The sequence below is a fragment of the Squalius cephalus genome (genome assembly GCF_949319135.1).
Source record: "Squalius cephalus genome assembly, chromosome: 1".
Classification (NCBI taxonomy): domain Eukaryota; kingdom Metazoa; phylum Chordata; class Actinopteri; order Cypriniformes; family Leuciscidae; genus Squalius; species Squalius cephalus.
Genome location: NC_137122.1, coordinates 39273640 through 39289716, shown reverse-complemented (window position 1 = coordinate 39289716; position 16077 = coordinate 39273640). Strand labels below are relative to the sequence as shown.

The 16077-nt window shown below is 39.3% G+C and overlaps 1 protein-coding gene and 1 long non-coding RNA gene across 5 annotated transcripts; one reads left to right on the top strand and one right to left on the bottom strand.

Moving 5' to 3' along the window:
- Positions 1-318: 318 nt before the first annotated feature.
- Positions 319-14235, top strand: prl (prolactin). Of its 2 annotated transcripts, XM_079882839.1 has the most exons (6): positions 319-467; positions 8411-8595; positions 8793-8914; positions 11571-11678; positions 13213-13395; positions 13568-14235. In XM_079882839.1, the coding sequence occupies exons 2-6, from the start codon at positions 8562-8564 to the stop codon at positions 13751-13753; spliced, it is 633 nt and encodes a 210-aa protein (XP_079738965.1). In that variant the 5' UTR covers positions 319-467; positions 8411-8561; the 3' UTR covers positions 13754-14235. The 2 variants fall into 2 exon arrangements, with proteins under 2 accessions (XP_079738965.1, XP_079738966.1); XM_079882840.1 differs by lacking the exons at positions 319-467; positions 8411-8595; positions 8793-8914 and adding an exon at positions 11203-11295.
- On the bottom strand, positions 587-7129 carry LOC307166726. Of its 3 annotated transcripts, XR_013822679.1 has the most exons (5): positions 7004-7129; positions 6703-6792; positions 4954-5079; positions 1209-1314; positions 587-868 (listed from the first exon to the last, which is right to left on the bottom strand). It is a non-coding gene; the product is annotated as an uncharacterized lncRNA (long non-coding RNA). The 3 variants fall into 3 exon arrangements; XR_013822680.1 differs by lacking the exon at positions 6703-6792 and having other exon boundaries at positions 7016-7121; XR_013822681.1 differs by lacking the exon at positions 7004-7129 and having other exon boundaries at positions 6703-6889.
- Positions 14236-16077: the final 1842 nt, after the last annotated feature.

Here is a 16077-nt window from a genome sequence, read left to right as displayed (position 1 = left end):
TTGATCAGTCCTTCATGGACATCATCATCCAACTATAATCAGCATTTTCTCTGCTTATTTAAGCGGTGAAATTGGTGTGACAAGGCTTTTGCATTGTTAATTAGCTCACATTTCTTGTTTTGAACTATTTAAATGAGACGAAACCAGCCTTTACTGCATGTGTGAGCATAGTCCAAACCCTTAGGATTTAGTTTTTCTTGGTTATAGAACAAGTCTTCACACTTCTAGCTTGCTTGCTAATAGATCAGCTCAGGAAAGTGCCTTAGATCTGATTGATTGAATGATGAGATCAGTGCAGTTGGGGATTTGAATGGGTGTATTTGTGTGCGTCTTAATGAGTCAAAGTGAGGAGTTTAAGCTTTCCAATGTCACTAATACTCTAATCTCCTTCTTTAGTTCACCTAAACCCATTACAAAGATCTACATAATCCTTGCCTACAATCCACTTCACTGCAGCCACCTTAAAGGTTTGAACTTGTATATAAATAAAACCACTCATTAGAAGTCACCTTTGGCTAGGTAGGATCTGCTAAGTGAGTTAATGAGAGCCGTTTTTGTTTGAGAAACAAATTCAGTTACAATGCTGAACCATTTTAAAATCTTTATTCAATTTTGTAAGCATCTGAGACACATCATTTACATCAAATAATGAGGTCTTCCAAACTGTCAACAAAGAGATCAATACAAACAGCCATAAAAGGGGAGGGGAGGTTGGTGGTTTTTGGAATCCATGTAAGCTTCACATGAGTAGAGAAGGGAAGAGACACAAGTATGGTCTCTGCTGCCAAACCACAAACCCCATCATTTAGTCCAGTGCCATGAGCTACAGGGAATGCTGGGAAGGTGGAGGACTCAGTGCAGTAAACCCCTGAGAGCAAACACAAATATGATGATGACAGTTACAAAATTCAACAATGTGATTGAGCTATTGACTAATATATATATGTGTGTGTGTGTGTGTGTGTGGTAGAAATTAATTTTAAAGAAATTGAAAAGTTGTCTCAATCATGAAGTTAAACACATTACAATTGTTAAATCAATACATTTAAAACATGAATACATTTATTTGTATTTATTCTATGTATCCCCAATTATTAGACCATTCCAATCTAATGTTCCACACTGTGACATAACAATGCCTGAACTGACATAAATAAAATATACATCTGACAAAGTTGAGGGGAATGAAACAAGTTAATATGCATTACTTTTCCTACATGTTGAGCTCCTCATGAAGCCTCAGCATTGCTCTTCACACAGGCAGCAAACGCCTCCATCAGCTCCTTACACGCTTCCTCGCCATTCTCCTTTACACTGAAGCACACAGAACACACGGTCATTACTCCAGCACACATGGGCCTATACACACAATCATTCACATCAACATATCACATATACAACTTAAAAAATGCTGAACAGTGTAAAAAAAAAACACTGTAAAGACATATACATAACTTTAGTTGTGTCTTTAGTCATAAAATGTGAATTCATGACAGGCCGGATTCTACTGGGACTGAATGAGACAGTATGAATCCATTTGTGCGAGTGAGATTATTTGAGCCTCTCCACACCAAACAACGGCAGACACTGACACACTGCATTAGAGTGATGGAGCGAAAACAAGGGTTGGAATAACAGCGCGAAGGGAGGGAAAAAAATGCAAAGAGAGGGAGGCAGATAATCCATCTGAACGAGAGAGCCCTAGATTCACGTGACAAAGCAAGCAGGTAATGAAAAAGAGACATGCCTACTGCTAAAAGAGGGAGATGTCGTGACAGAGAGGTTAGAAAATGATTTCAGTGTCTCCTCCCCCACAGATCATCTGCTGCATCTCACACGCTGACATGAGCGAGCTCTCCCTCTCCTCAGTGAGCAGTGATGTAACACACAGCTGGTCAATTTAAATATAAAGAGCCTTATGCAGACTGGTTCTAATAAGCCATGTGACGTAGTTATACGAATGCATGGGGGATTGCACTCGCCAAGGGCATTTCCTTTTCATAGGCAGCCATTTTAATATTTCAGGGATTCAGAGAGGACATGCATGGGGAGAATGGACCATTGTGAAACAAGACTAATCAACAGTGTGAGACAAGCTACCTTCTATAGTACAAAAAACAATTAGGGTCAGATTATGTCCTTATCCTCAGCAACCAATAACTGGAGATCGCAAAACCATTTTAGGTCAACTGGAAAACCACTCATGTTTTGGTCTGCATATAATGAACCAGAACATGGTTATTTTTGATTTGGGAGGCAAATATTGAAACTCTTCAACCTGTGGTATAAAAATAAATGGTTGAAAAAGCACAATCTATTTAAAAACTAGTGTTAAATGGGTAGTTCACCCAAAAATGAACATTCTGTAATAATTTTCTCTCTCCCTCTCTCATGTTGTTCCCAAACTGTATGTCTTACTTTCTTTTGTGGAACTTAAAAGATGTTCTGAGAAACTGTTTGGTTACCAACATTCTTCAGAATATCTTGTTTTGTGTTCCGCAGAAGAACGAACGATTTGGAATCACATGAGGGTGAGTAAATGATGACAGAATTTTAATTTTTGGGTGAACAATTCCTTCAAGACAGATACATTGTTTAAAATGTGTTAAATCACTGCAAGAGTGCATTAAATAAACCGAAGTGTGCTGTTTGAGAGTCAAATATTGGAACACCTTATTCTGGGGTGTAAAACTACAATGATAGCAAAAATTAACAGTCAAATGGGAAGATGATGATCACCTTCCCCAAATTAAGACTGAATAATTCACATGATGGCCAGTCCTCCACATATATAATGCAAAAGGAAAAAGGGCACGGCTCAGGAGTGCTCTTAAACACACCAAATAGGAAATAGTACTCTAAAAAATTGGATAGCTTTACTTGGCTATAGAAAAATTCAACTAGAATCTAATAACTATTGAGTCCATATGCAATTGATTAGTAGATCAGCTCCATGTGGAGCTCCTACAACTAAGCTCATCGTGTGCTGCTGAACCACAGGTCTTTGTTTATTGATAGATTGAGTAACACTGTTTACCCTGAGGGGGGCTTCTGCAAAACTAGAATAATGCATTCCAACTGCTACAGGAACAGGCATGCTAACATAAATGAGAGGGGGGGGGGGGGGGCATTGCTTTGCTTTTTTTAAGATTAACTTTTGCTTTGTATTATAATTCTTGAAAGGACCCAACTAAAACAAAATGGCTGCATCCTAACTCTATGGCTGGGTTAGTAAAAGATAGAGAACACCTCAAGGTCATAAGGTCATATGAAATGCACACATTTACACTGCCAGAGAGCAGCAACAAGAGATCTGAAGGTCAAATGTTCCACAACAGTGGAATAACCACTGATATATTCACTGGGAATATTCCCAGTGAATAACTGCTGGCTTCTGAGGTTAAACCTGTAACGGTAATCCTCTTCTGAGTTTAAAGCCCATGATGAATCCCCTTTGTGGAGTAGCATGACAAAAAAACAGACAAGATGGCCGCTGTGACATGCTTAGACCAGGTGTAAAATGATCCAGTAAATAGAACATGCCACACTGTAAAATAAATAACAGAAACACACATATACACATAACCATGTACGAGTGCACTATAAATACCAGTGTGGTGTACGTTACTTAAAGGTCGGTCTTCAGTGAGTTTAAACATTCAGCTAGTCAGCAACACATGCAAGATGCTGGTCAAAATGATCACAGAAAGGTCAATGACAAACTGACCTTCTAATAGAGTTTCAACTGTAAACAGTTCTGCCATTCCATATTTTTCCCAATAGTCTTAGTCATGTCTGTCCCTGCAGCCTCCCAATCTCATGTTTGAGTGGTGACTGCTCACATGAGAGGAAATTACTGATGTTTGCAAATTTTCTCCATTTTTCCAGCCCTCTCACCAATCCTTTCTGGATTAGTGGATTTTGTTGATTTTATATCCTGTAAATGGAGGTGATTGTGATAGACAGGGCATGCTTCAGATGGAACGGTGACACATTATTCAACCAAATTCTTAACCCCACACCCTCCCCCTATCAGGTCCTAGCACACCAAAGGTCAGGGTCTGTGCAACCTTATCTGCGTTTTCATGATGCCCAGGCCTGTCGACACTACAAACACCAAAAGCAGCCAATCTGCATTTTTGGGTGGGTTAGTGGGTGTGGGGATTCGGGTCAAAATACAGCTTGAGCAATGGCTGGTGTTAATGATCAGGAGAAAGGGTACACAATGAAACCATAAAATGTAGAGAAGACATAACATTTCAAATGAACATTCATCACTTGCCATCACAATCCCCTTCATTTTCAAAAACAGGAAAACCGGAGAAAAGGTTTATTCGCAAACATCAGTAATTCCCTCTCATTTAAGTGGTCAACCCTCAAACATGACAAAGCGAGCCCATGGAGACTGCAGGGACAGAAATGGCGAAGACTGATAGGGTAAAACAAGGATGGGAGGACGAGCGAGAGGAAAAGTATGACGTAGTCACATTCCCAATGGCCAATCAGCCGTGAGGAAGAACTGAAGTTGAAGAAAAAGCCCAGAATGCTCTTAATGAGCAACCCCGTCACCCCCCCACTGCTGCTGCCAACTTGGATAAAACTGACACCAATCAAACCATTTAAAAAACTCACAAAACTTAATCGAGTTACATCTTATTAAAAATACTGGATCCCCCTGCGCGAACCTTTCACTTCGCATTCGTCGAAAGGTCCTTCCTTCCCTCCATTTTGGATCGCCATCACAATGTAGAATTTACACAGCATATCATAATTCTACTGAATATCATAAATCCCACCATGATCCTAACTATTTGAGAGCTACAATAAAACTATGTGGGAATAAACCTACATATCGAAGAATCAGAATTTAACAAATATTTCATGCGGTCCATGCAGGGTTGCAGAACGGACCAGTATTATGGACTATACATGACTGCTACCCTAGTCACTTACCATTTGTCTAAATCTGCCTTGATGGCCACACAGGGTGCTGGGACAGCGGTCTCGGCAGGAGCTGCAGTCTCTGAGTCCGACATGGTCTATGGTGTTGGTGTTTGTGCGTGCCTGCTCTGTGCGCTCCTGTGGTTGCATGTGCAGAAGAAAAAAAAGAGAATGGGGAGTTAGAGTTGGCAAGAGGGAGGGGGAGTGTACATAGTACAGGGTGGGGGGGGGGGGGGGGGTAGACATGAGAGTGCACATATGTGTGCATGCGCAAGAGATCAAACAGTGATCGGCTTCAACCATACTCAGCAAAGACACCATTTTAAAAGTTTGGTCCTTCAAACACAAAAAAAAGCAAATAAGTGTGCTTCTTTCTTCACCTAAAGGCACAGTGAGTAAAAAAGTACGATGAGAAGTACGCAGCAGAGAAACTTGCATTTGGACACTATTTGCGGCACTATTTGCTGTGTTATGCCATGGACTGTGCATGGACACCCCCTAATGGCAACATGTTTTCATGACATGTGCACTGCTTCAAGGCTTCTCAAGCACCAGCTGTTTTCATATAAAAGTAACAGAATTTAAATGACATCCAATTGATTAAATTTCAATTATTGGGTTAAAAGGTTTATCTTTATCTTTCATCAGGGGTGTACATGAGTAGGCTATAAACAAAAAAAAAATTTAAAATTAAAATCAAAAGATATTGACAAACATTAAAAAGGTTAAATAAAAACCTTTTTTTTTTTACAAATATTAACACATTTTACAGCTTTTTTATTTAACTATTTTTAGGTATTAAACTAAAAAACAAAGGCTTACCTTCCCCATATTTACATTTATGTATACTAATGTAGCTCATGTAAACAGATTAATTAAATAATATTTCTTATAATACGACGTCATAGGAGGTATATAACTTTCTTTTTTTTAAGTCAAAACCAGCCACTTTAGAGCGCATCACATAGTATTTATAACTTCCCCTTTAAACTATTGTGAGTTGCGCAATACAGTAGCCGCTTTTTCACTGTGGGGCCAGTGAGAGCCAGAGATACGTGCAGGGCGGGGCCAAAGCCTCGGACCTCGAGCCCCGAGGCCAAAATGTATTAGGCCTACTGAAGCTCGGGCGTAGCCTAGTCTTTGACAAAAACGCAATTTTCTCAGCTTTTTGTTCAAAATGTTGCTTTTTGAAAAAAAGAAAAAGGAAAAAAAAAAGTAGCCTAAGCCAGTATATTTTTTCTTTCTTTTTATATATCCTATTGTTTGTTCAGATATTCATTCAAAACAATTTTTTTTTGGGGGGGGGGGGGGGGGGGGCTCTAAAAGTTATGGGAATATAATCAAAAATGCAGGCAGTGGGTGGCAACTTAAAAAAAAAAAAAAAAGTTCAATCAATCCGTCTATATCCATTCAAATAGGCCTAAACTAATGTCACGTTGACGCAGTTTGGGTTGGATGCACATCAAGAAATGTAAATCATATCAATAGTACAGGACTTAAAAGTAGGCCTACGGGCTATATTCTTTTACAATATATATTTAAGTGAATTGTTTGTATTATCATTTTTCCACCTTACTTTATTTCTCTTTTTTGTTTGCATTATGTTTGCTGAATAAACAAAATTATTTTAAGGCTAAAATGCCTGTTCCATTAATGTCAAATTCGTAACGTTTAACGCTAAGTTACCTATCTTGCCATTCTTTTTAAAACGCAAGTGAAGTGGATACTTTTAACTGCAACAAAAGAACGTTTCAGGCATACCTGTTACTTTTCGAATATCTGAAACTTTTGCGGATCTCTGCAACAACTCATCTCATCAACGGTCAGTTGAAAAGTTAAGCTTGGTTAAGCCTATACCTGTCGGTCTAAATCAAGAGTAGCCTATGCGATAAAACCTGTAGGAACAAATGACTGAAAGCAACAGGCGCATCTGAAAATGACGGAGGTACTAAACTGCGACCAGAACACCGTGTTCTCTGAACAATCAACTCTCATTCATGTATATTTACACTGCTGTCAACGAGCTAAAGTGTTTTTAATTACATTTGCATTAAATGCCAACCAATTACTTTACCTGGATCTGCAGCCCGGAAGGATCTGGCAAGAGTTAACTGAAAAACAAAATGAATATTGTTGAACTGAGTAGCCTATACTGGATCCACGCCTCCTTCTAGGAGTCTTTGAGGAGGAGAAACGCCCCATAATGCAGCGGGCACACTAGAATACAAAACTGTTCTCGCTTTAATATTACAAAGCTGTTTATTGGAATTGTTGTCCTTCAATACATAATGTTATGGCAGTGGGGTGGGGGTCTACTGATGAGGTCTTTAGGGATTTGTCAAATTAAATTAAAAGTTCCCTAAAATATAAGTGAAATGTAAGTTCCCTGAAATATATGAGCAGTTTGGAAATAATTTATCCCAATTTGAGCAAACAGAATTAATGAATGATTTTAACATAACATAAAATTTCTAAGATAAAATGTTACATAAGGCCTTAAAGTTTTACATTTCAAGGTCGTGTTATGCACTGTAACTGGCTCAATAAAAACAATTAATAACAATAATAGTAAAATCAGTGACTGTTTTTTAAAAATGATTTAAAAACGTTTTTTTCTTGGTTATGCGAACATTAAGGGAAGATACCAGTCGATACCAGATACAGTTGTGGGGAAAATAGCTTATAAACCATGCAGAATGTTTTTTAAAAATGAAAAATAGAAGGTTTTCTGTGAGGGTTGTGTTTAGGGGGTAGGTTTAGGGTAGAGAATATACAGTTTGTACAGTATAAAAATCATTATGTCTGTGGAATATGTGTGTGTGTGTGTGTGTATGTGTGCGTGCGTGTGTGTGTTTCGAATTTTACACAGAAGCAAGGGGGGGTAACAGAAGAATTTCCCCACACAGACATGGAAAAATGTAAAAAAACAACAACAACAAAAAAACAAGGCAACATAGAACAGGAAACTTTCATAAGAATTGGGTTTAACCAGCACATTCAGACATACATAAACCAGGAAAGAAAAGAAAAGAAACAAAAAGGCCATAAAAGCCCTCAGTCCACAGCAGGACAAATAAGTGTTTCCACATGGGGAAAGGGTCTGTAATATGTAGACTTTCTTTAAACGGCACATGGCTGCAAGAGTGCAGAATGGGTACCTCCAGAGTGGTGCAGTCTGTTTCATTTTCCATTAGTTCTTCCATTCCATACTTCCAGATATCCTAAAAATCCTAAAGTAATCGCATCACACTAAACACACATTTCACCAAAATCCCCTTTTCACTTGAAATAAGCTCTATATTCAGAAGTTTCTCCATCAAGTAATTAAAAGAAAGAATGTTTTACATTTATTTATTTATTTGGCACTTCATGTGACTGCTGGTGAATTTTACCCTCCTGTGTCCTGTATCTACTCAAGCAGCTTATCAATATTGATTAACCAAACTCTCAAAACAATGTTTTTCATTAGTTTCAGGACTGAACTAGTTTAGGTACAATACACCTGGAGTGTAAAACTTACTGCATACCCAAATGAAAGGAGTAGGCCTATATAATGAAACGCTCAGGAGAGGAACGCAGACTGCAAAGATTCAAGTACGAGAATAAAGAATCCAGTTAATATGATGGCTGAAGGATCTAGACTATACTTTGCAGGTAAGCAAACCTTATCTTCCTCAATCTAACCTTTCCCCACCACATTTTACACTTTGTCTCTACTCCCTTGTTACATCCCTTTTTCTGTTTTCGGGTCATGCTAACTTGATTTCAGCTCCCTCTATCTGCCTTTCTTCTTTGTCCATACTCCTGATGACAATACTGTTTAACTGTTCCTTTTTCTCTTTTCTTTTCAGTGACTGTCCTGATGTGTGCATTTGCCTCAATCAATGGTGTCGGTCTGAATGATTTACTGGAAAGAGCCTCTCAACTTTCAGACAAACTTCACTCCCTCAGCACCTCTCTCACCAATGACCTGGTCAGTACTAAACAAACAAAATAATAATAAGAATAAAATAAAAAAGTGCATGTTGTTACATTAACATTTACTCAGACAATGGATGATGGAAATAACCCAAAGCAGGTTTATTGAAGACACAGGGGAGTTTACAGGTAAGACAATGGATCCAGATCAAACAAGATCCAGATCAAACAGTAGTAATGGTAATGGCAGAGCAGTATACAATAGAGTCCTTGGATCACATGAAGAGAAGACAAACAAGGAGATGACAATGCTGGAGTGGAATGGAAGATGGAGAGCAGGCAAGTATTTATTCAGGTTGGTATTATTCACAGGATGTAGAGTCTGTAGTCATAATGGTAATCAGACAATGAGTTAACTGAGTGAGTGTCTTTTATAGGGCATTGACGAGACTGTGATAGGATCATCAATTGGCAGACCTGGGCAGAGTCGGTGTGATTGAGGATGATGGCAGAACCGGAAAGAGCCCGGCGGAGCCAGAGGGGTGGTGGGTCAAGGCGCAGCAGGAGATCCACAAGTCAAAAGCAGTGCCAGAGCAACGATTGACCAAGGTGGAGCCAGAGGTATGAGGGAGCTTAGGCGAAGCCTGAGGGATGATAGACCATGGTGGAGCCGAGGGAGCGTGGAGCCAAGGTGGAGCGACTCGTACTGGGAAGATGGGTTGGTGGGTCTGCTCCTCCACTTTCCCCACTGTGATCCACACATCCACAGGGTATAATCAATGAAGTCCACCAAGGAACTATGAACCTCACTCAACAGTAACATCTGGTCGAGTATGTCATCCATCCCACTCCAAAGGATGTAAGGGTTTTATCCCAGCGCAACTCGTGACAGATCTCAAGGAAATCCTCCACATACTCCTCCAGGTGGCCATCTTGGGTGAGAGTGAACAGGGACTCGTCAGGGACACAGAGTAGCTAAATCATGTAGTGCAGAATGTTGGCACAGTGTTGGTAGGTCTGGTCATCTGTAATGTTGACTCTGACAAAGAATGATGGAAAGAACCCAAAGCAGGTTTATTAAAGACACAGTTGAGCATACAGGTAAGACAATGGATCCAGATCAAACAGGTAAGTAGTAATGATAATGGCTTGTATTTATCACATTGCGACTGTGTGGACCACTTCATCCATCACTTGTTTCATATCAGGTGGCATTTTCTTAGCCGTATGGGCTTGCCTGTGTATCATGCAATGCGTTCATACTAAAAATAGAGAGACAGCCTGTACTTTTGTCATCAATCCACTGTTTGCGCCAGTCATTGCCCGTGCTCCGTCGGAGCAAATACCCACATAGGTCTTCAATTAAATGTCATGTTCACGTACAAATGAATCCAATGTGGCAAAAAGTTCCTCACCTGTTGCATGTTCGGGAAGAGGGCGACAAAACAGAAAATACTCCGTAATTTGTCCTTCACCGACAAATCTAACGTAAACCATTAATTGTGCTTCTCCTGCAATATTGGTGCTCTTGTTAAGTTGGAGAGAAAATAAGCTTGATTTTCGTGATTCTGCTCTTTCAGATCTGTTGCCATTCGCCCAATACAACTAGTCACTCGTCATTTGAGACTGGAATCAATGCTAATTGATCAGTAGCACTTTGTCCACACATAACAGAAACAGTCTCTTTAGCTCAGGGTAGAAAAAAGAAAGTCTCACCTAAATCGTGTGGCTTCTCAGTTTTGGCAATCCAATGAGAAATAATAAACAAGGTGTGTGACCCTATCATTCACCGTGGTGGCTTTCTGTAGCATTGATTTTTGACCACATACCTCCTGTAGTTTTCATTGGAAAAACTGAAGTGGCTTTGTCAGCAGCGATTCGTGTTTAGTTGTCAAGTGTCTTAGCATTGCTAACACCTTGCCACAAATCACATACTGTGGTTGGGAATCCCCCCCCGATCGCTGGTCTGAGTGAAGCCATATTCTGAGTACTTATCGTCATATTTTCTGCTTTTGGACTTCTTTCCTTGTTCTCAACTGGATGCTTTTTGTCAGCACCAATTAAAAATGGCTCCATGTCTAATCAGCAGTCCAGCTATGACTAACCACAAATTGAAAAGCCCATGTGACTACTTCCAATCAGCTGTTAATTTGTTATATGACGCTGCAGGTGGTGCTATTAAGCGGGTCTTTTATACATACACTCAAAATAAAAGTTAGCCTGCGACCCACCTGCTACCTCTTTGCGACCCCCAGATTAAGAAGCGCTGCTCTATAAGCTTTGAATATTTTCCTGGAACAGTCAGGGTAAAGCCTCAGAGCTTTGAGGCTTCATTTCCCCATCCCTACTAGCAGGAACACAATAGGAGAGGACAAACAAGCAGATGACAATGCTGGAATGGAATACGATGGTGAACAGGAAAGTCATCTTTTTCAGGTTGGTATCTGTAGTCATAATGGTGACCAGAAGTATATTTTATAGTGCAATGAAGAGACTGTGATCACATCCAAGTGAAAGAAGATGAGAATCGTGAGGGATGCTGGGGTAATGTAGTATGTGAGTGAGAGTGCAGCAAGGAGTGAGGAAGAGTCCATTGTGTGTGTGACAGTTACATGCACACTGGGTTGTTTTTGACTTCAGTTTTATCCAAACAGGTATTTTTTTCATAGATGTGATGTTGGTTGTTTTTGATATAAACCTTTCGACCACAGGATTCTCACTTTCCTCCTGTTGGGAGGGTAATGATGCCCCGCCCGTCAATGTGCCACACATCCTCCCTTCAAATTCCCAACGACAAAGACCAAGCCCTGAAAGTGCCGGTAAGAGAACACATGCATCCATCTTACTCTTTTTAAAATGTAAAAATACTTTCTCCTATTCCAGCTTATTTTTTGTACCAAATAAACATTGTTTTTTGTTAAATTACAAATATGAATTATTATGAGGCATAATATAAAGAAAATATTTTAATTGTAATAAAAAAATTATATAATCATTATAATTTAATTTATATAATATGTAAAACAAACTATACAAAAACACTATTAAAACACTCTATATATGATGTTAATATAATATATTTATATATAAATACTTTACAAAGCTTGCACATATTTGAAGTCTTAAGAGTCTCATCCTATTCCAACTTTTTATTTTATTTTATTTTTTACTTTTATTTTATTTATACTCAGCCTGTTATTTTAGCTTAAAGTGATAGTTCACCCCAAATTAAATTAAATGAAAATTTGGTCATGTACTTACCCTCATGTTTTTCCAAATCCATGAGATTTTTGTTCATCTTCATAACACAAATGATATCTAAGAGATTTCTGTCCCTCCTTTGAAAGTCCCATTCAACCAACACTTTGACTCTTCAAAAAGTTCTTAAAGAGATCATAATAGAAATACATGGCCTGGTTACACAGACGGGGTTTAGATTAATCCAGGTTTAGGCCTTAAGACATTTAAGTAGCTTTTAAAAACATGCCGTAAAATAAAACATTACTTTTGTGCATCTTGGCATAAAACAATGTCAACAATAAAACATATCAACAATGAAACATTTTAAAATATGTCAGTGCAAGTTGCTTTCAGTTAAAACAGCTGAAACATGCATTTTTAGTCTAGGAGTAGATTTAAAGGAGAATTGCCGAGTTCACGCGCGTGATCATAGGTATTAAACCTATGCGTGTGAACTCTGCAATCGACTACTTTGGACTTCAACCGAAAAACAGGATGTAAACAAAGGTATTTGCGCTAGCTTAAATAACATCATTTTTATACATTTCTTTCACATCTACTGCAGTCAGACTCACTCGTGTTCACTCAGAAGGAATCACTCACATTTTCTGTGCACTTGTAATGACACATCAAGGATGTTAAGAGGCTAAAAGCAGGTTTAGTACTTGCCCCATTGAAGTCAACAGGGTGCAAATTTTAAAAATAGAATAACTCGGTGTAGGCAACACTGATTTTTGTCGTTGTTCTCTGTATTGACAGCACTCCAAATGTACAAAAAAAATGAGCTCAATGTTAAAATTGACCGGAGTTCTCCTTTAAGCCTTGTCTGTGAAACCGGGGGTATATGAATCAAGCTGTTTAATCCAAGTCTTCTTGAAGAGACACAATCGCTTTACGTGAACCTATCAAGTTGCACCCTACATTTGTTCTTGCTCGAGAGGCCGTCACACTCGGATATAAATCACAATATTGCAACTTCCGTTTTTAATAGCAACTTTAATGTGCAGGCAGGGACAACCATAGACATCTACCTCTTGTGGTCCTGCGTGTAATTACAAGCGAAACAGATGGGCATTGGGCAATGAATGAAGTTTTATGTGATTGTTTCTGCAGGAGGATGAGTTGCTTTCTTTGGCTCGGTCTCTGCTGCTGGCATGGTCCGATCCCCTCACCCTCCTGTCCTCTGAAGCGTCCAGCCTGGCACATCCAGAACGCAACACCATTAACAGCAAGACCAAAGAGCTGCAAGACAACATCAACAGCCTGGGTGCAGGTCTGGAGCGTGTCGTTCACAAGGTGAGTGCGCTTTTAGGAACAGCTCACATTGCATATATATTGTGCATGTTGATTGTAAGAGGGTAATATAAGTAGCCTAAATCTGAATGATTTTTGGATATAAAGAAAGAAATCTAAAATGCACCTTTAAGCAGGGTTGATTTATTTGTTGTCCCCTTCTCTCTTCTCTCAGATGGGCTCATCCTCAGACAACCTGTCCTCTCTCCCTTTTTCCAACAACATCCTTGGCCAGGATAAAACCTCTCGACTTGTCAATTTCCATTTCCTGTTGTCCTGCTTTCGCAGGGATTCCCACAAAATTGACAGTTTCCTCAAAGTGCTCCGCTGCCGGGCAGCCAATAGACCTGAGATGTGCTAGAGTGAAAATGCTATGCTTCTCTCATTGTGGATGTTAAGTTAAAATGGTAGAGCAATGAGTGATTTGAAATGTTTCTTTATAATATCACATGGCAAAACATGCCCTTTATTGTTTGTTTCGAAGATGTAGATATTTGATTCACTTTCTTACTTGAATAAATAACTGGACAAACTGGCCAGATTACTCTGTCCCCAGAGATAAAAGACAACAAAAAGTAAACAAAGGTATTTCAATAAATTTTTAAAATTGAAGGTCATATAAAAGTTCTGCATGCAGTCATACTGTTTGATGAATAAATGCACAGAGTATATTGAAATGTTTGACCATGCACAGTTTGATAAGACATTTGTATATTTAAGTAACTAAAATGTATTTATTAAGAAATTATGTTGGATCTTTAACACATTTATTTTAACATTATCTTCTGAAATGCAATATTTAGAGCTTTGCACCAATGTCAATAAATTCCTATCATGCAAATTTATATTGACTTCTGAAATCTCATTACACACACATGGAAAGATCATAGAATTTCCAAATGACCAATATTTTACACAATTTTTGAGACATTTATTCTACTTGAGACGTGGGATTACAAATTTAAGAATGTTTAAGATCTGCTGAGATGTTCTGACATAAGATCACATGAAAAACTAAGGTGAAGTACACTGTATTTAGCATTTAAAGTAAAGATGACATCAAATGAATGATTCTGTTAAGCAAAGTTGCTAGCAAGAGGTTTCTTCCGATTCCCCTTTTCTTTACTGCAAGTCAAATGTGGCGGATCACTGAGACTCTCACCTTTTGTCTTTAATGGCTCTTGGAGCCCCTATCCCATTCTTTGAATAATTAATACTGATAGGATTAGGACTGGTGAAATGTGTCTGGGGCGGGTTCATACCTGCATACTTTATTTGCATGCTTTTAAGATTTTTCTTCCTCTCTTATCTCTAATCCCCCTAAATGTATCTAAAACTACAATGTACTGCTGTATAAATGTACAGTATCTCACAAAAGTGAGTACACCCCTCACATTTCAGCAAACATTTTAGTATATCTTCTCAAGGGACAATACTATAGAAATGAAACTTGGATATATTTTAGATTAGTCAATGTGCTGCTTGTATAGCAGTATATATTTACTGTCCTCTGAAAATAACTTAACATAGCCATTATTGTCAAAATAGCTGGCAACAAAAGTGAGTACACTCTAAGTGAACATGTCAAAACTGTGTCCAAAGTGTCAATATTTTGTGTGAGCACCATTGTTATCTAGCACTGCCTTAATCCTCCTAGGCATGGAGTTCACCAGAGATGCACAGGTTGTTGCTGGGATCCTCTTCCACTCCTCCATAATGACATCACGGAGCTGATGGATGTTAGACACATGGCGCCTCTCCACCTTCCGCTTGAGGACGCCCCACAGGTGCTCAATAGGGTTCAGGTCTGGAGACATACTTGGCCACTCCATCACCTTCAGCTTCCTCAGCAAGGCAGTTGTCATCTTGGCAGTGTGTTTGGGGTCTATCCATGGGGATTATCATGCCGTTCGGCCCAGTTTCTGAACGGAGGGCATCATGTTCTGCTTCAGAATGTCGCAGTACATGTTGGAATCCATGTTTTCCTCAATGAAGCGCAGCTCCCCAGTACCAGTCTCCAGACCATGATGCTACCACCACCATGCTTGACTGTAGGAAAGACACAATGTTCTTGGTACTGCACACCAGGGCGTCGCCACACATGCTGGACACCATCTGAGCCACACAAGTTTATCTTAGTCTTATCAGACCACAGGACATGGTTCCAATAATTCATGCTTTTGGACAGGTTGCTTTAAGCAAACTGTTTGCGGGCTTTCTTGTGAGCCAGCTTCAGAAGAGGCTTCCTTCTGGGACGACGGCCATGCAAACCGACTTGTTGCAGTGTGTGGTGTATGATTAAGCTGATTTTCCGCTTCTGCAACCTCTAAAGCAATGCTGGCAGCACTCATGCGTCTGTTTTTTTAAGCCAGCTTCTGAACCTGACGCACAGCACGAGGACTTAACTTCTTTGACTGACCCTTGCAAGGCCTGTTCCGAGTGGAACCCGTCTTGGAAAACCTCTGTATGACCCTGGCCTGTACTGTAACTCAGTTTCAGGGTGTTACCGATCTTCTTATAGCCTTGGCCATCTTTTTGGAGAGCAACAATTCTAATTCTCAAATCCTTAAAGAGTTATTTGCCATGAGGTGCCATGTTGAACATCCAGTGGTCAGTATGAGAGAATTGTACTCAAAGCACAAATTGTAACAGCTCTAATACAAGATGCACAAATTTGTATGGTCC